The sequence below is a fragment of the Mytilus trossulus genome, chromosome 1 (genome assembly GCF_036588685.1).
Source record: "Mytilus trossulus isolate FHL-02 chromosome 1, PNRI_Mtr1.1.1.hap1, whole genome shotgun sequence".
Classification (NCBI taxonomy): domain Eukaryota; kingdom Metazoa; phylum Mollusca; class Bivalvia; order Mytilida; family Mytilidae; genus Mytilus; species Mytilus trossulus.
In genome coordinates this window covers 108,707,883-108,728,695 of record NC_086373.1, presented here as the reverse complement: position 1 = coordinate 108,728,695, position 20,813 = coordinate 108,707,883, and the positions used below count along the sequence as shown (strand labels likewise).

Below are 20,813 nucleotides of genomic sequence, written 5' to 3'. Positions count from 1 at the left end.
GACTGACACCTCAATGTGAAATGCTTTAAAATTTAGTTTGTGTTTTACTTTATTTATAGATTTTTAATATACATGAGTAGAGTTATTTACTTTTTATATTTTATGGATATTTCAATAGATTTAAATAAAAACTTAATGTGCATAAAGAAGTAAAACAGTTGGAGATAGATGTGCACCATGCAATAAATTTTTTGTTGTGATAGGAAACCCAGTCAATATTATAATCAATGATTTGCAAAAAGTGTCACAGACAGTTGTTAACACAATTCAGCCTCATTATAAACCATCTCTTTGCATGCAGACTTTCAATTAAAACAAAATAAGTTCACAAAAAAATTCTATAATGTTATTTTTTATTGTTTCCTGCAACTATTTCCATATTTTATTCTCCTAAAAAGATGACAGTTGTAGAAAGAGAACTATATTCCTCTTAAGCAAGTGAAGTAAACTGATAGAATAATTGTTAGGGAGAGAATAATTGTTTGGAAGGAAATATAACCATAACAGTTGTTGATTTTATTTTCCAGGGGACAGTCCTTTCACTTATAACATTTAGTACTGATGTCTATAAACAGTAGTGTCTATCCCTCACTCATTCTGGAAAGACATTTTGCATGAATATTTTTGTAATAATACTGGAGCAGGCAATTATACAATGGCTTTCATTTTATAATTGTCTTTAATATTTGATTGCAAAAAGAACTGTTTTTTGTGGAATCAAATGAGACCAGACAACTGGATATGGCACACAAACTTACAATCTAGAACTTTTTTTTCTCAGTTTGTTCACTCTCCTCTCATTTTCAAGTGACAAGTTGATGGTTTATGAAGATTCCATCTCTCATTGGGAGATCATTGGACGGGTTTGTCTTTACATCTAATAGTGTTGACATTCTGAGTCCCTCTGGAATCATCGATAACATCATAGTAACTTCTCATTATTGGAATGTTATCTTTTAGAATCAGAACAATTCAGCAACAATCTAGAGAACAGTGCACTACATTTTAAAAGCATGGGTTTCACATGCAAAATTGTGAATGATATTTGAATAGTTGGGGACATTTTTGAGTTTAGTATGTAGATCACAGCCACCTATATATTTTTTGAGACAAGGTCACTAGTTTTATGATGATTGTCTAGCTGTATGATGCAATATACCTGATACCTGAAGTGCCAGTAGTTATAAAACATAGTATGATTTCTACTGAATAAATAACATTGTTCTCATTGATAAATCATTACTCTTTACATTATACTTCAGAGATGGCATGATTTGTAATTTATATTTTATAAATCTGTTGCATGTCTCATTTATTCATTTAAAACAATTCATTTGTGTAAAACTCAGTATTACATTAGAAAGACATGTGTCTTTTCATGTGAAAAACAAATTGAAAATAGTTGATGAGAGTTGGAACTCAATCAAGATCAAAGACTGGAAATAATGATTTTATTTGATGAGGATATATTTGTTAAATTTTCCCCTTAATAGTGTTGACATTCTGATTCCCTCGGGATTCATTGATCACATTATGATATGTACTTCTCATCAATGGATTGATCTTTATCTTGGATTGTGATTGAGTTCCCTCCCTTGTGGACTAGGATAGGCAACATTCATTTGCCTTTGACCAAACAAGTTGAAAATGAAATGCTAGCTCATACATGATGTGCAACAGATTGTGTGATGGAAGGCTACATTGTTTGGTATCGTGTAATTAACATCGTAGTTAAGTATTGATGAAGTTTTGTTTCAGGAAACCCAGCTGTTTCCTCAGGATACTATCAATTTTCCTGTAAAACATCGTTATCATGTTCCGATCAATATGCCATGGTACTTATTTACTCAAAAATAAAATCACTTGACAAGGACATGATTATAAATTTAGATTTTATAAAGCTTTTTTCACTTCCTAGTATTGTTTTTCCCCTTCTATTTAAAGTGTTCCCATTGTATTTGGAGTGATTTCTGAAGTAATATTTATACATTGTAATCCATTGAAATAAATATTGATGTAGAATTATACCCCACACTGTGTGGGTATTTGACTTAAGTGTTTTAAATTAGCAACCTATGGTTCTCTTTATATGGAAAAAGTCCTATACCTTTTGATTTTGCTGTTTAGATTTCTTGATGTAAAAATCATCAGCATTTAGAAAGTCACTTGTTTTATAGATCTTGTAACTGCTTCTGCCTTCAGTGTTAAAATCAAAATGATTTGACCCATAATATGAGCTTTAGTGTAAAAGTCTAATTAAATTCACCAATGATCTTAGTTTTAGTGTGAAATCTAATTGAGTTCACTATTAAATTATCTGAGTGTCAGTTTCAATGTCTTATTAAGTTCAACAGTGATCCGAGTTTCACTGAAAAAGGTCTTGTCTTGTCTTGTGATGTTAAAACACCAACAATCAATCAATAAATGTTAAGTCTAGAAGTGGGAGTATAGTACTACATAATAACTTTACACACCAATAAAAGTACATGGCATCATTATGGTAGCCATCGTAACATTGGATACCAAAATACACATAAAGCTGACACATTTAATTGCAACATACTTCTTTTCAATCTCTTCTTTTTAAAAAAGTATTAAATCTATTTAAATGTAAAACCTTTGGAATTAAAAATGAATTGGTCAAGTGTTTTAAAGAGAAGACATATTTGATGAATAGATTGGGTTAGACATAGCCATGAAATAACTTATTAAATGTAACATGAAACCATGACAAGTATCCTCTAAGGTCGGGAGACATAGTTTACACGTAATTACCCAAATTTTCCTTTATAGATACAGGATTCGGTAATAAGATTTTTTGGATAGTCTTATTCATGTTGAGTCATGATTCAAACCTTCAGAGAAAAAAAATTATACAATTGATTGAATGTGTTTTAACACCTCAGAGCATTAAATGAAAACTTGCAAATACCCAACAGAAATGATATACCACTATAAATGCTGGATATTTGAGGATATTTTTTTATGTGAAAACTTGGGTGATTTGGGGCCAAAAGTTTATGTGGTTACAGATAATAGTTTGAACAGTTTTGGCTGGCCTGCCATCACCTAAGCTGCAAAGGGTGATACATATGAAAATGACAGTTGTAATACAGCAGCAGTGTAAACTAGTTATAATAAGTTTCTTACTGTAATGATTCACTGACTTGCTATATATTCGACTTTCAAGTTTTCATGATTCAATTTGTGTTTACATGTTTTACAAGTGTGGTGGGTCACTCACCAAAGAGCACATTTTATAATGATTAGATATAAGAAGATGTGTATGAGACAACTCTCCATCCAAGTCACATTATAAGGCCTTTAACTCAGAGCCTTTGCTCACACCAAACAGCAAGCTACAAAAGGGCTCCACAATGACTAGTGTAAAACCATTCAAACAGGAAAACCAATGGTATAATTTATATAAAATAAAAAAAAGAACGAGAAATACTTATGAACCACATTAATAAAACTACAACAACTAAACAACAGGTTCCTGTCCCAAGACTGATGCAAACAAACACCGCAGTTCCAATCAATTCAACCGTCGCCAGTTTGATTCATATTACAAGGGAGGCAATAGGAGCTCTAGTTACAGTCTTCTATATTGATCACAGTGATTTGTGGAGGATTATAATAAGACTAGTGCTGGATATCTATACTATTAAATGAGAAGACCTCATTTTGTATGTCACTTCACTTCCTCTAGTTCCAAACCAAATGTTATGAAACTTATACACAATGCTTATTACTATAAAAAAAAACAGATCAAGTTTCAATTTTGGTGGCCTCACTTTTACCAGGATGCTTCTTTACAAATGGAAATTTTGCTGGAATTTTTCGTTTCTATTCTCTAACTTAAGATTGCCTCAACCAAATGTTATGAAATGTATATACAATGCTTATTTAAGTTATTACCTCAAAACACAGCAACTTGCCAAGTACAAATTTGGTTAGTGTCACTTTTACAGTTCATGAGTTACCCCGGTATGTCCCTTTTTAACAGTATATGCAAGCAGGGGTATCATCTGGTCACAGACCTCAATTAATTCCTCTATCAGTTCTTTATAACATTTTGAATCATTAAAAAAATTGCACCATGCACTTTTGTGATTTTATGTGTGTGTGTAATGTATAGTCCTAGTCCAAATATATATCCAAAATTTAGAAAGATTGAACCAATCACTCTTACAAATTTAGCCAATACACATCCATACCCCTATTGGCAAGTCAAGGGATGTTCCAAAAACTGTAAATATTAGCTTTTTGCACTTGGCCTAATCATTCATTCCATATCAAAATCAGTTTAGATACAACATCTAAAAAATTATTTCACCTCTCTTCTTTCATTTGCAGCGAAATCTAAGAAATGAGTGAGGAAGGGAAAGAAAAAAATTAAGGAAAAATGCACTCTAATTAAAAGAAACTATACTCGTGGACAACGAAAAGTGGGGTCATTAATTATGGTCTTGGGCCATCTGTGTCCAATGAACACATACCCAATTTATTTTTCTTTATGCCCATGTGGAATTGACATGGTTGACAATGGTGGCCTGTAATCTGTGTTTATATCACATTAAATTGGGTATGGTCGGGAAACATGTGACAGAGCTTATATCACATTATCATTGGGTATTAATGGAGACTATGACTTGTTTATGAATAACTTCCCTCAATTCAGGACGCATTGCTGAACAGGAAAATCTCTTTTTAGTTTTGACTATATTTTTATTGACTTGCATGATTTTGTTTTATAGATAATTTTGACAGAGATCGGTTAATCTTGCATGATTTTTATAGACATTTTAAAAAAATAATAGTCTGTCATAAAATTTATATATAGTAAATTGAAATTATATGTGGCTAAATGTTTCTTTCAGTTATTAATTCCTATTGATCTGTCTCTTTGTTCTTGGTTGACACAAGTCTTTATACGTCTCATCATATTGACAATAAGTGATATCAAAGTGATCAGTGATATAAAATGGTCATTTGATATTGTCATCAAAACTCATTAAGTCCAGGTACTAAATAGGCATCTTTCATATTCCAACTGTGTTGTGTGTACAAAGGTTTTGTGTTGAGATTTGAATATGAACTTTTGAAAATTTGTTGATGGCATTGTGTGAAAAGGCAGCATCCTTTTTAACCTAAAACAAAGCAACCAAACGTTGTTTAGTGTGAAAAAATAGTGCAGGATGTTATCTATTTATCAATTTTGCAACAAATCAATAACAGAAAGACATTATATTAAATATTTATACTTTCTTATAAAGGAGAAATTAAAAATAAAATGTCCTTTACAAAGATGACAACTGAAATCTGATCTTTGGACTGGTTGTCTAGAGATGCCTGAAATGCCAAACATTCCATTTGTAACTTCACCTGCAAGACTTGTGTTTTCAGGATAAAGTTGATATTATAATCCTTTTTGAAGTCAGAATTCAGCCTTTACATACCTCTTAGTGACTAATTTCGGAGGCTTCTCCAGGCACGAAATACACTAAAATTTTGGACCCAACAAATAATAATAAATTCATTTAAGCCAATCGAGAAGAGAAACACTTATGAACTGTATCAACAAATGACAACCACTGAACATAAGGCTCCTGACTGAGGACTGATGCATTCAAATGCATTGGGTTTTAAACGCTTAATAGACACCAACCTTCACCCTAACCTGAAACAATAGTGTAACATAGAAAGACGCAATATATACATTATATATGAAGATAAACATTTAAAGTAATTTTTAGAGGATCAAAACTTTTTGTCTCAAAAAAAGAATAACATTGAGAATAGAAATGGGGAATATGTCAAATAGACATGAACCTGAGAATATGATTAAGTTTAACATATTTCCCAGCTCTGTTAGGATCAATCAAAAGTTTAAAAAACAAAAGCTTTTAATAAGGGAATTGTTAAATTCAATGGCTATACAATTATATTATAAAATAAACACCCTTAGGGGACAATGTCACACACAATTGTAGAGATGAAAAGGATAATTATTGTAATAAAGACAAATCTGTTATATAATCTGAATAATTACATGTACTTTTTAATTAGTGGTAAATATGTTAGTGTTCTAAAAAAAAAATTGCTTATCAAAATATTAGTTTAATATGTTTAAAAAAAAAAAATTTGGCTTTATGTTTTCTGTTTGATCTATTGAGACACAGAATTACAACTTATATATTTTAGGATGATTATAAACTATTTAACATATATGCATTTGAGAAAAAAATCATTTTGAAAAAATCACATTTGTTTATGAGTGCATGCATTTCTTTGAGTTTTTGTATAAATAATTTCTCTGACTTATTAGGAATTGACAATGTCGCCTCTGGCACTAGAACTTGGGTGTTCACAGTCAGTGCTCTAATTGATTGAGTCAAAGAGAACAATCTACATGTAGCTCAGCTAGTAATCACTATCTACTAAAGGGAAGTAATCCTGTAACAAATATCTTTTAAATATTGAATTTGTAGTTTTATAAAATGCTTTTAAACAAATTCAGACCAGTATTACCTAGTTTTGCCAAGTACATGAATAACTTAGGGACGACATCAAAAGTCCAATGTAGGATAAAAAACTTAATTCATATAGTTTTTTAACTGACCCCCCTACCCCCCTCTTAGCATAATTTGGGAAAAGTTGATTAACCCATATGGATATATTTAAAATCGATGTAGGATAAACAAAACTTGCACCCAGTTTAACCCCCACCCCCAAACTATTTGAATTAAGTTTTTTATCCTTCATTGATCTTTTGATGTCGTCCCTTAGTGAAAACCAACTGAAATCTGAGTTTTCCCCATTTTTATACGACCGCAATTCAAATTTTCGTCGTATATTGCTATCACGTTGGCTGCGTCGTCGTCGGCGTCCGAATACTTTTAGTTTTCGCACTCTAACTTTAGTAAAAGTTAATAGAAATCTATGAAATTTTAACACAAGGTTTATGACCACAAAAGGAAGGTTGGTATTGATTTTGGGAGTTTTGGTCCCAACATTTTAGGAAATAGGAGCCAAAAAGGGCCCAAATAAGCATTTTCTTGGATTTCGCACTATAACTTTTGTTTAAGTTAATAGAAATCTATGAAATTTTGACACAAGGTTAATGACCACAAAAGGAAGGTTGGGACTGATTTTGGAAGTTTTGGTTTAAACAGTTTAGGAATTAAGGGCCAAAAAGGGCCAAAATAAGCATTATTCTTGGTTTTCGCACAATAACGTTAGTTTAAGTAAATAGAAATCAATGAAATTTAAACACAATGTTTATGACCACAAAAGGAAGGTTGGTATTGATTTTGGGAGTTAAGGTCCCAACAGTTTAGGAATTAGGAGCCAAAAGGGACGCAAATAAGCATTTTTCTTGGTTTTTGCACCATAATGTTGGTATAAGTAAAAAGAAATCTATGAAATTTAAACACAAGGTTTATGACCATAAAAGGAAGGTTGGTATTGATTTTGGGAGTTTTGGTCCCAACAGTTTAGGAATAAGGGGCCCAAAGGGTCCAAAATTAAACATTGTTTGATTTCATCAAAATTGAATAATTGGGGTTCTTTGATATGCCGAATCTAACTGTGTATGTAGATTCTTAACTTTTGGTCCCGATTTCAAATTGGTCTACATTAAGGTCCAAAGGGTCCAAAATTAAACTTAGTTTGATTTTAACAAAAATTGAAATTTTGGGGTTCTTTGATATGCTGAATCCAAACATGTACTTAGATTTTTGATTATGGGCCCAGTTTTCAAGTTGGTCCAAATCAGGATCTAAAATTATTATATTTTAAGTATTGTGCAATAGCAAGAAATTTTCCATTGTATGGTATTGCACAATAGCAAGAAATCTTCAATTTCACAGTATTGTGCAATAGCAAGACTTTTCAAGTGCACAGTATTGTGCAATGGGAAGAAATATCTAATTGCACAATATTGTGAAATAGCAAAAAAAAAATAATTAGAGTTATCTTTCTTTGTCCAGAATAGTAAGCAAGAAATATCTAATTGCACAATGTTGTGAAATAGCAAGAATTTTTTTTAATTGGAGTTATCTTTCTTTGTCCAGAATCAACTTAAATCTTTGTTATATATAATATACAATGTATATTCACTTTTTACTACCAACTGATAAATTGAAATAGTCTTTACCATTCAGTGATAACAAGCAGGTTTTTTACATCTTAATATTTTATGATGTATTTAAATGAGTAGTTATTGTTGCAAACTCCATTAGAAATTTTAATTGAGATTAGTTTTGGAATAAGGGAAAGGGGGATGTGATTAAAAAAAATGGGTTCAATTTTTCTCATTTGAAATTTCATAAATAAAAAGAAAATTTCTTCAAACTTTTTTTTGAGAGGATTAATATTCAATTGCTCTAAGAGAAAACAAAAATTTTAAGTTCATTAGAACACATTCATTCTGTGTCAGAAACCTATGCTGTGTCAACTATTTAATCACAATCCAAATTTAGAGCTGAATCCAGCTTGAATGTTGTGTCCATACTTGCCCCAACTGTTCAGGGTTCAACCTCTGCAGTCGTATAAAGCTACGCCCTGCGGAGCATCTGGTTCCATCTAGGCTAGGCAATACTTGCCAACCCTGTATGATTTTCATCTCCTTTTCTTGTTTTCAGACTCGAGCCTATCCTGATATGCAAAACAATGGTGATGATGATTACAACTACAGGTCATTCAGAAAGGTAAGCTCACAGTTACTGTTCTAACAGAAAAGTAGGCTTATAGTTACTGGTCTAACAGAAAGGTAAGCCAACATTAACTGGTCTAACAGAAAGGTAAGCCAACAGTAACTGGTCAAACAGAAAGGTAAGCTGACAGTAATAGGTCAAACAGAAAGGTAAGCCGACAGTAACTGGTCTAACAGAAAGGTAAGGTGACAGTAACTGCCAAACAGAAAGGTAAGCTGACAGTAACTGGTCTATGACTAGTTCATTATAAGTTGAAATTGTTGGAAGGTTACATCCAAATTCATTGAATGTGTAGCCAAAGGTAATATATTTGGTTAGCTTGCTTGTTAGCTCAACTGTGAAGTCATTGTTAGGTTAGGTAAACTACCCACTTTTTAAGAGTAGACTAGTCTGACAGATAGCCAATCTATCTGTCTGTTGAACTAGGCTACTTCAAAAGAAGGGTAGTATACCTGACCTAATAATGACTTCACGGTTCAGCTAACAAGAAATCAATTACCTTTGCCTACACACTCAATGAAATCTGCAGTAATGATATTTGGTATGCAGTCTTTGGGGTATTTGAATAATTTACATGTTGATTCTTAAACCACTACATTGACTTCTTATGTATTATTGTGCATTGCTGAATAAATTGTGAATCACAAATGGAATAGACATGTTTACTATAGATTACAATATCAAATATATATTACATGTATTCTTGTAGATATATGTGTACATCAATAATAATAGTTTGAAAAAAGTATTGTTATATATATATATATTTATATATTCTGTATTTTTCTGTATATTGTATTTGTTTGTGTCTAAGTCAGTTTGGTTTATTCAGTTTTTTAGTCTGGACCTCAGTGGCCAAGTGGTCCTAAGTAGTTACTACTGTAATCACTATCCAGTTCGAACCCTGGCTGTGCAGGTGCAATCAACTCCAATCTAAAATGACTAGGATTGTCAGTTTTCCTATCGAAAGGTCATTGGTTTTCTCTGGGCACTTCGGCTTTCTCCACCAATAAAAACTGGCCACCAGGAAATAGCCCAAATGCCTTGCTAATAAGTGGCAGTAAAACACCAAAAAGCTAATCGAATTAGTTTACTGGTACTTTATGTGTTCTTCCTCTGCTTATGGACAATTTTTGGATAAACGTTTTGAGTTTATTTTGTCAGTACCCATGCTAATGCTAAATGTCCAGTTTATGTTGTCAGTACCTGTGTTCATGGGTATTTTTGAGATGATTTTTTTTAGTTTATCAGCTCCTCAGTTCGTGGAAAATATTGGTATTGTTTCCCTCAGTTTGCTTTAAGAGCTCATCAGTCCAATATGTTGAAAATTTCATCAGTTTAATTTATGAGCTTCACTAAAAGTGGACAATTTTTTTATAAAATTCTTTTGTTTACTTGATAAGCTCTATTAATATTGGAAGTATTTGGGATAAATTGCTACTTTTAAACGCCCGTCAAAATTTTGACAAGACGTATTATAGTATAAAAATGTGTGGCATTAGTCTGTCAGGCGTCCACATGTCGCACTGTAACTTGAGAACCGCTTACGGTATCTGAATTTCTTAAAACTTATCATAGTTGTTTCTTATGATGGTCAAATGATCTGTATACTTTTGGGGAAATTTGGATTCAAACTTTTGAAGTTACGGGACTTTATAACTAAAACAGGGGGGTATATTTTCACATGTCGCACCGTATCTCAAAAACTATTTATGATTATTGCTTAAAACTTTACACACTTCTTAGTTATATTAATCTAAAGATCTGTAAACTATTTGGTGATAATTCAAAATTTTATTTTGGAGTTATTGAGTTTTTTGTAAAAAGAAAATGGTTTTTTTTTTCACATGTTGCGCTGTATCTCAGAAACTGTTTATGATTATTGCATAAAACTTCTCACACAAGACAAAGGGTGTATCATGCGCTCATGGAGCAACTGTGTATTACTCTATGAGCTCCATTGTCCTGGGACAAAAATTTTGATTAATGATTCAGTTGAAATCATGTGCTCAATATTGGGGATCTTTAGTTTACTTTATGAGCTCTCTTACTCAATGACAAGATTGAGATAAATTTTCTCCATTTATTTTATGAGCTCCTCTGCTATGTCTATCTATTGACAAGATTAAGATAAGTTTCTTTAGTTTACTTTATGAGTTCCTTTGCTCAAAGATAATATATCCAGATGGATTGTTATTTTATTGGTGCAATAATTGACTGAATATGTATCAAATGTTTGGCATTTAAACCAAAATCTTGGACCTTATATATTGAATTGAATTTTTACTTTTAAACTGAAATGTTTGTTTATGTTGGAATTTCCCCTTTTCCATTTTAGACATAATAAACCAACAAGATCAAAAGTGGGCAATTTTCCCATGAATTTTAAAAATAATATCAAATTAAAATAAGGAAACAAAAATAAAAAGTTGTTTTTCTTTTAAAAAAATTGTAATTATTTCACACTAAATTACAATGGCTTCAATTATAAAAGTTCATTGACAAAACCTTTCTTGTGATATGATGGAGTATTTATTTGTTTATAAAGAAGTTTCACACTTACAATCTGAAGTCACAATTGCCATTAATTGGTTTATTTTAAGTGTTTATACAGTTGTGTTCCTGAAGAATAATTCCATAGCTAATGACTTAATTACATCTGAAGCTCCAACAAATGTCTAAATTGAGTCATTTATTTTCTACTTTACCATTAAAAGTGTTAGTAGTTCTATGTGACTGTGAAAAAATGTCATTAAAGATGGATAGTATTGTCACACATTGTGTAAAAGAATCTGACTCTAATCAGAGGATTGATTACTGGATAGTGACAGTATTTCCAATACACAATAAGTCACAAGTTTGATAAAAATCTGAGCACTCTGGGGCAAAGTAAAAATTTACCTGTCAATGCAGGTACTATTGATTGAGCAAAGTTTGTCTCTATTGTTTGATAAAAGTACTGACTATTTTATTTCCTTTCTAGATAACTGTTTATTGAACACCTTAAATCATTGGGTTTATTATACTGTTGTAAAATTGGAAGGTGAATATAAAAATTGCATGAAATTATTGTAGTTTGATTTTGTGAGGAAATGAGGGATTTATTAAGTGGTCACATGATCATTTGATTGTGTTTGTCATGCTATGAGTTCTATATGTCAATATTTGTTCAAATTGAAAGCTTTTAATGTGTAGCTGAGGTATGCAGTTGTTGATTGGCTAATGGGAGTATAGACAATAAATAGAACAGCCTATGGGCTATTAGACTTGTGACATACAACTTGTAGAAGAGTTTAGAGTCAGTTTAAAACTGTGAAGACAGGGACAAGCCAAGCTTGACCGTGCTAAATATGATTTAAATTGTCACACTATGTACCTTTGTTACTACAACTATCCCGGATCATTAACGCCAGCAGCAGTAGCACAGCCGCCCCAAACGCTAGCTCCACCTAGCCTTAGTGAGCCTCTTCTTGTGCCAGTTTCGCAGTCGTTACCTCAGTCTTTACCTCAGCATCAGTCTCCGTATTTACCCATCACTATCTGTAGAAAGGTATGTACCAGGTGTTTTACTTTTACTTTGATTTCTCTTATGAGGAAACTGAAAGTAGGAGAAACTTTGAAATACTGTGATTTTTATTAGTTTTTGAAAATAGATAAATGTTATTGAATTTTGCATAATTTATCATTTTTATCATTTTTATTAAGTTTTATTGATATATTTTCAACAGCTGAATTGAAAGAATGAAATTCATGTTATAGTTATTAAAAATGCAATTGTATTTTAAAAGTTTGTGCCTTCTTAATAATTCATTATGTTTAGTGGGGGGGGGGGGGGGGGGGGGGGGGGGCATTATTTTTTTGTAAATTTATGTTGACAGGGTTTTTATTCATGACCTGTGACTAAATTAGAAGACATTAAATCAGTCATTGATACGTATCCTGTTGAAATAACATTCATAAATTATACAAAATGAATCTTTAACTTTAATAGGGATAGTTTAAATTGAAACTAAACAAACACGTTTTTACTACAAAATTGTAAGTGTAAACCTTCCGCTTATGGAGTAACCAAAGTATGTTGTTTTACACACGTACATGTATTATTTAACTTTTCATATTTAACTGTGTAAGAAATGTGATATACTCAATGAAACATGTTCAATATTAAATAAAAATTGTCATCTCATTGTGTGTACAACAGGATTTAGAGACTTTCTTTATATCCGTTACACAAAAGCCTCTACATTTGGTTATATTTTAGTGAAGAGAATATTTATTAAAGTACTTTCGAAGTTCATAAACATTTAAGGTGTTACAAATTTGTAATGTTGGTTTTTTTTTTCAAATTACAATCGAAACTTGATTTATTTTGGGGTTTTATTAAAAAAAAGTGTCACAGAAAAATGCTTACAGATATAATTTGTTATTTTAATTGAAATAAAGTTGCAGGTCATACCCACATGCTTGTTTAATGTGATTGCGCAATCACAATTGTAAAAACATGTGCATTTTGTTTATATCTGACAAAAATCTTGTATTATTTGTAGCTTGCATGTTTAAGACTGGCCAAAGGGGAATAAGATCAAGGTGATAATTCTTTCTTCTTTAGGGCAATATTTGTTTGTATTGCCCCATTAGCTTTTTCACAGTTTTTATAATGAAATATTTGTCAACTCTTTCAGTTGTATAACTACTCTTTAATTAGCCAGTTATGTCAACTTTTATATTAATTTCCATGGTGACAGATAGACAGTCTTTGTTCAAAATCTTAATATAAGGTCAAAATATTTACTTTTTCTGAGGCTGTTTTTAGATTAACCAACTCAATAATAACCAATTTTCTTTTATTTGTATTGGAATTAGTGGTCCTGAATTGGGACCTCATTCTTTGAGTGGTCACTGTAAAAATAAAACACTTAATCCCTTTTAGTGTCACAATGAAATTGTTTTTACTGGGGATCGAGATTATTTTCTATAAATTGATTGTTTTTCCAGTTTCATTTTAAAAACTTAATTACTAATTTAACTGGAGTACATTTATTCGACACATAAAAGACTGCCTCTATTGATATTTTTAAGTATATAATTTTCTCTGTGTGCAGAAACTTTTGAACAAGAGAAGTGTTTACATTTCTAACAATACACTGAAATTAGTTTGTCATGTTTCATAAAGGTATCAATAAAATAGGAATTTTTCATAAATGTCCATAACTTTTGTTAAAAATAAAAAAACTTAGTGTATAAATAAAAAAGTTGTTAAATTAATCAGATCAAAGATAAGCCAAATAATCCAGTCAGGATGTAATTTTAAAAATTTATCTGTGACAATGATCAAGTGTCAGATTTTACTTAGTAACTTTACAATGTATTATATCTTAACAATATTCAAGGTTCAACTCCCATTTCCTTTTCTTTTCACTAAGGAAATTATAAGGATTATATCTCAAGGTATTTTTTTTACATATAAATAGGCCTCCTCAAAATAATTACATTAGCCTTCATTATGAAATAGTCACAGGGTGGGTCGTACATATCCATTCTGACTTGTATGAGGAGAAATATCATTAGCTCTAAGTTCATGACTTATAAGGGTGTGAAAACAACACAAGATCTATTACGGAAATGTCTACAGATAAACCTGTCCTTCGCCATTTTACCTATATTTCTACTTGAAAGCATGCTCTTTTCCTTCATTGCTTATTTTATTTCTGCACATGTAATAGACAGCTAAATTAGACGGAACAAATCTTAATTGAACTTAGGTCATTGAATTATATCATAAATGGTCATTTTGAATCTGTGTAAATTGCAGATAGAAGTCTTTATCATGAAAATTGAAAATAATCGAACAGGTTGAGATAAGAAGTGTCTTGTGGAAGGTTCGTGGGAGATTTATAACATCAATAATTTACTAAGTAAACTTGTAATATCCCTGGTTATAAATCCAGCATACCCTGATTGTTAAGAAGAACCAATAGAGAATCATATGTTATAGATATCAGACATAAGATCACCTGTCGTCTGCTGTTGGGTCCTGTCATTGGAAAATCTCTGATGTTTCATTTGAAAAATAAATGACTAATCCAGGATTAAGATTTTTTGAAAAAAATTAATTGTCCTGAAATTCTATTGTTAGGTAAAAGGGAAAAGTAGAATCGATGTTTAGGAAGAAATACTCTCAATAATGGTAAAGGAATTCATTTCCAGCAAATTTCTAAATTAAAATCATTCCATCTTTCACTCAGAAGTTTCTAACATCAAGGTACACCAGAATAGGCTCTACACCAAGACAGCTGACAACATCACCTTAGACTGTCAAACTTTAGTGGTAACTTTATCAAAGATGAACAGTATGTCTTCACTAGTTTTCTTGGCACTCAGCAGAAAATCCTGTTATTCTGACCTCTAATACGACCTTTGTTTTTCTTCTGGCATCTGAATGTTTATAGTGTAGTCTATTGAAGATGGTTGTCTGTAATCCAGAAAACTACATAAGATAACATATTATAAACAATGAAAAGGAACTTGTAAACAAATCACTTGGAAACTCTTTGTTGTGTTATGGATTAGAAATGCTATGCTTAATAATGTCTATTCACAGTTATACGACTATCTTATACCCTGTCAACTCTCCTGTATAACTGTAGAAAGGAGAATTATCTTGCACCTACACCCTATTTGTTGATTGTAAATCCTTGGTCCCTTTGTCAATTAAGCTTTCTAGACCTTCAATGTACAATGTTTCCATTCAGTTGAGCATGTATCAGTGTATTTCTGAGTATCAAAACTCTCTTTACATGTACTGTAACTGATTAGAATTGGTTAAACTAATGCGTCTGTTGCATTTTACTCCAGTCCATACATTTTTAAAGCAATTAAAACTGAGCCTTAACTGTATTGTTCATGTGAAACACAACAAAAACAGTTAAAAAGCATTCCCTTCATAGAACTCTGGTGTTATGTGTTTCATACTCTTCATTCTGAGTTATAATTCTTCAGTCTTATAAGTCAAAAAGTCAGTGATAGCTGTTGGCTTTACTCAGGGACCAATGCTATAACTTTTGATTAAAAAACTTGTCACATTTTCATCTTGGATGTCTCTCAGTATCGCCCAATTGAACTAGATTTGACAAGAATCGTTTTTTTTAAAAGTTCTGTTAGTTTAATGACGGAGAAAAACATGTCTTCTAGATATGAACCATGATTGTGAATGTTCAATATAGTGTAATGAAAGTTTTAAATATGAAATGGTCAGATCTGAAGGATACATTTTTGCAGTTTTATTGGTAAAAGCATAAGAATATTATTTTTAAGATCTGAAACTGTTTGTATAGATGCTCTCGTGAGAAAAATTAAATAATCTCTCCGTCAGGAACTGTAAGGGTTTTTCGTGTCAAGTTTAAACAGCTAGGATCAAAAGTTTGTCTCTGTCTATTTTAGGACTATAAAAAAATATCAAATTTGAATATTACACGACCCAATAAATTAGTGGCCAATAAAAATGTCAGGGACTCTCTGTTATAAAACTGGTATATGGAGGTACATTTGAGATATGGGACCAAATTTTACAGATGACCAAAAATTTAATTACATAATTACAATGGGACCCAAACTTTGGTGATGATCACACATATATTTTGAATGGGAGAACAGTTTCACATGTTTGAAGAACTTCTATAAGCTAGGATTCTTTATATTGTAGTATGTAATAGGGTTAGTCAGTGAAAAAGGCTTTGAGAGAAAAGTTTATTTATTTAACAAGAAAATTGCGATGAAATGAAAGTTAAAGATGTACATAATATAAACAGAACAGATATATCTGTTTAAGTGAAAGACATGTGAAACAAACATCATGGAAGGTGGTCAACCTGCACTATCATCAAATCTTAAAAGCTAAAAACTTCATCAATTGATAAATATGAGTTTGAATTAAAGCAACACTTTTATCATATTTTTCTGTTTCTGGTAAATGAAACTTTACAAGAGTTATGACAACATTTTTAAAGGACAAAGACTTCTGTCCATGAGATAATGGTCAAATTGAGCCCCCTGGTCCATATCAGGACAACATTTTTATTAGGGGATAATGGCCACTTTGATCTGTATCATAGAACTATGTATAAATTTGTCTGAATTAACGTAAGGAATGAGAACAAGTATAAAACATATTAGATGTGTACTGTAGATAAAATGTCTGCCATCAGATACAATAGGATATGACCTTGTTATGACCTTGCTCTATTCCGTGTAACACTTGACAGGGTTTACAGATAAGCACACTTCCTCCCGGAATAAGTCTGTTTTCCTGCTTTACGAGATAAACAGGAAAAGCCTTGTCATTGTTCTTTGTGACACATTGTTTCCCACCATTGCGATCTTCCTTTTCTGTAATTACGCATCATACTAATTTACATACACAATAAGAGAGCAGGATGAGACCACTTTACTAACAATATCATCAAATACAGATTAATTAGATATTATTTGTTTCCCTGGCAAAAAATACTTACAGAGAATACAGCATTCCTAGAATTAAAAAAAAAAAATGTACTCAAACCACTTTTCACATGGGAAGTTAATTCCAAAGTTCATTTAGTTGAAATACTTCTGGAAATATTTGAAGTTTAAAATTTGCAGTACAGTATATAACCAACAGTCTTTTTAATTTGGCATTCTTTCCATGCACCAAACCGTCACATACCCAAATTTTGTTATATTGCTACACTACATTTAGAGGTTTAAGCTGATTCATGTTGATTTTTAGATTTGTTCATGTCCCTTCAAACTAAGGCTATATTACTATTGTTATGGTCATCAAGTTGAAGGTGCAGTTTTAGCTGAATTTAAAAAATTTAAAGTAGAGAAATTTGTCAATTCAATAGTGGTGGATTTCCCTCTTGTGTCAGGTCCATGCAGTACAGAGGCCTTGAACTTCCAAAAACAGTGTAAACCAGCAAGATATACCTTAGACACACTTTAGAAAAATATACTAACAGTTGCAGGTCCAAGTAAAGCCAAATACTGAGAAAGTTCAAATCTCTTGGTTCAAATGGACTTCTGAACTGTCAAGTCTACCTAAGCACTTTTAAATTTCATGTTTTCTCTAGGAACTGCTGCATACATGCTACATCTAAACAGCAATTATTAGCATTTCTTATTCATAGAGTAAGCAATCTAAAAAAATTGAAATATTTGCACCATATGGCCAACTTTGGGGCTGCATCCAGTCAACCTAACCCACCCCTCTACCCATAGACGTTGCTCCAAGATCACCTCTATTATTTTTATCAATCTGTATCAGCAGCAAGGTGTTTCTAGGGTGTATATAATTGGTTTGCAATTAAAGGAAAACTAGAAACTATTTTTTTTCTGACAATTCAGCTTGTTTCATGTAGCAGAATTACTATGAAAGTTATAAGGGGTCAACTTTTCACCTCTGTTTCAAAAATAAACTGCTGAGTGATAGCATCTCAAAATCTGGGAATGTTTTTAGTCATCCCCTTATCCTCTGCATTTTATTGGTGCTTAAAAATATATTTTGTAATCAGGTTTGACATAGTATGTTATGAAATTGGAAATTTCAGTCTTTAAAATCTGATTTAGAGCAACACAAGACTTACAAAGGATGTTTTTGGTCTTCAAAATAAATATAAAGCATGCAGTGAAGTCCACATTTTGTGCTGGTCTTCATTGGTCTTAAAGTTAGATAAAGTCACATATGATCAGCAGGTAGAACCATATAAATAATGAATCTAGTGTTTAATTGTTCACTTTAGAATCACAGAAATTAAATAATGTTCTATAACACATGACCTGTGGTGGGTTATTATGGAGTTGACAAGTGATACTTATAAACTGTTACATGCTGTGTTTTCATTAACTGAAACCTTATAATGGTCACACTTTACTATGTTGCAATGAAAACTGTTAAATGGAAATGATTCTCTATCCCATAATACAAATATAAAGAAATCAATTTGTAATAAACACCTTTCTACTGGTCTATGGCTATCAACTTTCACACAGGACAATCCAACCCCAATGTAGCTAAAAAAAAACTATATTAACTTAATGCTCATAAAAGAGCAAATTATATTTTTGGACAGATTTATGTACAAGCTAGCCCATTTAACAAGTGACAACAGTGGGACAGTTTTAAAAATTTATACAAAGTTGTATGAGTTTGTAGTTCAGACAGCATGCTGCTGCAATAGGCCAAGCTTCCACTGGGCTTCAACTTGAAATTTCAATGCCAATATATTAACAGTCAAACCTTCAAGTATCATCCTGATACTGAAATAGGACTTTAATTGGAGATAATATCTACTCACTAGGGGTGATCTACTATGGCTGATTTATAAAATATGGCCCCCATCAATAAAGTGACAGTGCTAATGTGTACTCTACACTTTAACTTTGTGTGATAGGTAATGTATACCTTTGAGTGGTGTATAGCTAGATCTTTACAATAATAACCTCAGTTTTGGATTTAAAAATCTTTTAATTTGTCTGACCTTGCCAAAATAGTCATTCAGTTAAAAAATGTCATAATTGACATGTATAAAAAAGAAACAAGACAATTTGATATTTTGAATAGAATAATTGCTATTCACCAGGCAGACTGTATTTGTTGGGCTAGCTCCCATGGTTTTAATTAGAAATTACAACATGATTTCTCTAGGGTATGATCACACTTATTGACATTTTAGACTTTTTACAAAATCCATTTAATAATGTACCATAATTCAAATATATGGATTGGATCATTATTGTTTCCTAACTTTCTATTATGTAATACATTATGGTATTACTTATGTATTATTACTGAGCAAATTGCGTCCACAGACTTTATATTACTGAAATAGAAAGAAGAATGTTTTTGGTTCCAAATTTTGCATTTACTTTTAAAATGTTGAATTATTATTCAAAATTCAAGGGTTATGTCCCCTACATAACAAATTGTATTTTATCTTTTATAGAATGTTAATCATTGAATTTTATCAGCATTTTACTGATACAAAAGTGTAGGAGGATTCTGAGTTATTTATTTATTAGTTTTGGCACATTTTATATACTGCTGTTTAAGATTTTTATCATGACATTATAAATGATGACTTTCCCCCCTTAAGTTCTAGATTTTGAACTATTCAGCCCCACCCATTTTCCACATCATTCAGAACAGAATGCAAGACATTGATTTTTTTGTCGGTTATCAGTAGATAGATCATATGTAATATAATAAACATAATTTTTAATATGGGATATTGTCATGTCATAAATACCTGGATCAAGATAAAAACAAACATTGATAGCAAAGTTTCGTGTCTAATATTAACAGTCTTTACTCATATCATCTTCAAAAAGTATTAATTCCACACGTTCTAAACATTGATAAAATAATGAAGTAAATATGAATATGGGAAAGCCGTGTGTTAGTTCAAACATTGACAATACTTAAACAAATGGCTGTTGTCATAGTGAAATGGTTTAGATTTTAAATGTTAAATATTGATTTTGAATTTTTATCCGTTTTATGTCTGTAATGATCAATCATTTAAATGGTTATAATTATCTCCCAAAAAGACAAGTACTTGCTAGTAAATGTTAGTACATACTGGTTTTTACACATCACCAACTTTACCCCAATTTATGCAATTTATTAAAAAGTCATATATACCTGAATAGCAATAAAATTGTTGTTTTTATAATAAAAGTTGTAGCTTATCTAATTGGTTTGTCTATGAAAATGCTTTCATCATTTCTAAAGTTTTTTTTACCTGTACAGGTGATATATTGTTCATTAGACTCTTAAAGAAAAGTTAGAAATGTCTGTATCAAAGTATTTATCTGAAAGAAATATGAATACCTATTAATTAAAGAGTTTATAAACTAGGTCCTTGTCAGAAAAGAGGAATTTCCATAAACCTTCACAATAATATTTTTTCCCGCAATTTTGTGCAGCTATGCTAGTTTGACTTGTATCATTTTCTGTGATTGTCAAGTTTGAAGTTTCATATTTGTAGTATTAATATTATTAAAGAGAAATACTTAAACACTTTAATTCTAGTAAGCTGATGAACAAACAATATGATT

The 20,813-nt window shown here is 31.3% G+C and overlaps 1 protein-coding gene and 1 long non-coding RNA gene across 8 annotated transcripts in view; one reads left to right on the top strand and one right to left on the bottom strand.

Annotated features, from left to right (window-relative positions):
- Positions 1-20,813, top strand: part of LOC134696967 (polypyrimidine tract-binding protein 1-like) — a 58,547-nt gene that overhangs the window by 13,406 nt on the left and 24,328 nt on the right. Inside the window, exons 1-2 of one of the 7 annotated variants that reach the window (XM_063558996.1) lie at positions 12,044-12,270; positions 13,268-13,307. Coding sequence is in view for 6 of the 7 variants with exons in the window: in XM_063558959.1 (XP_063415029.1) it covers positions 12,091-12,270 (180 nt within the window). In the remaining variant the exon portion in view is untranslated. Of the gene's footprint in view, positions 1-8,648; positions 8,715-11,947; positions 12,271-13,267; positions 13,308-20,813 lie in introns of those variants that run through there. The other 6 variants (XM_063558951.1, XM_063558959.1, XM_063558970.1 and 3 more) reach the window with 6 other exon arrangements.
- LOC134697010 (uncharacterized) lies at positions 4,781-11,861 on the bottom strand. The gene is made up of 2 exons (XR_010103050.1): positions 11,284-11,861; positions 4,781-5,153 (listed from the first exon to the last, which is right to left on the bottom strand). It is a non-coding gene; the product is annotated as an uncharacterized LOC134697010 (long non-coding RNA).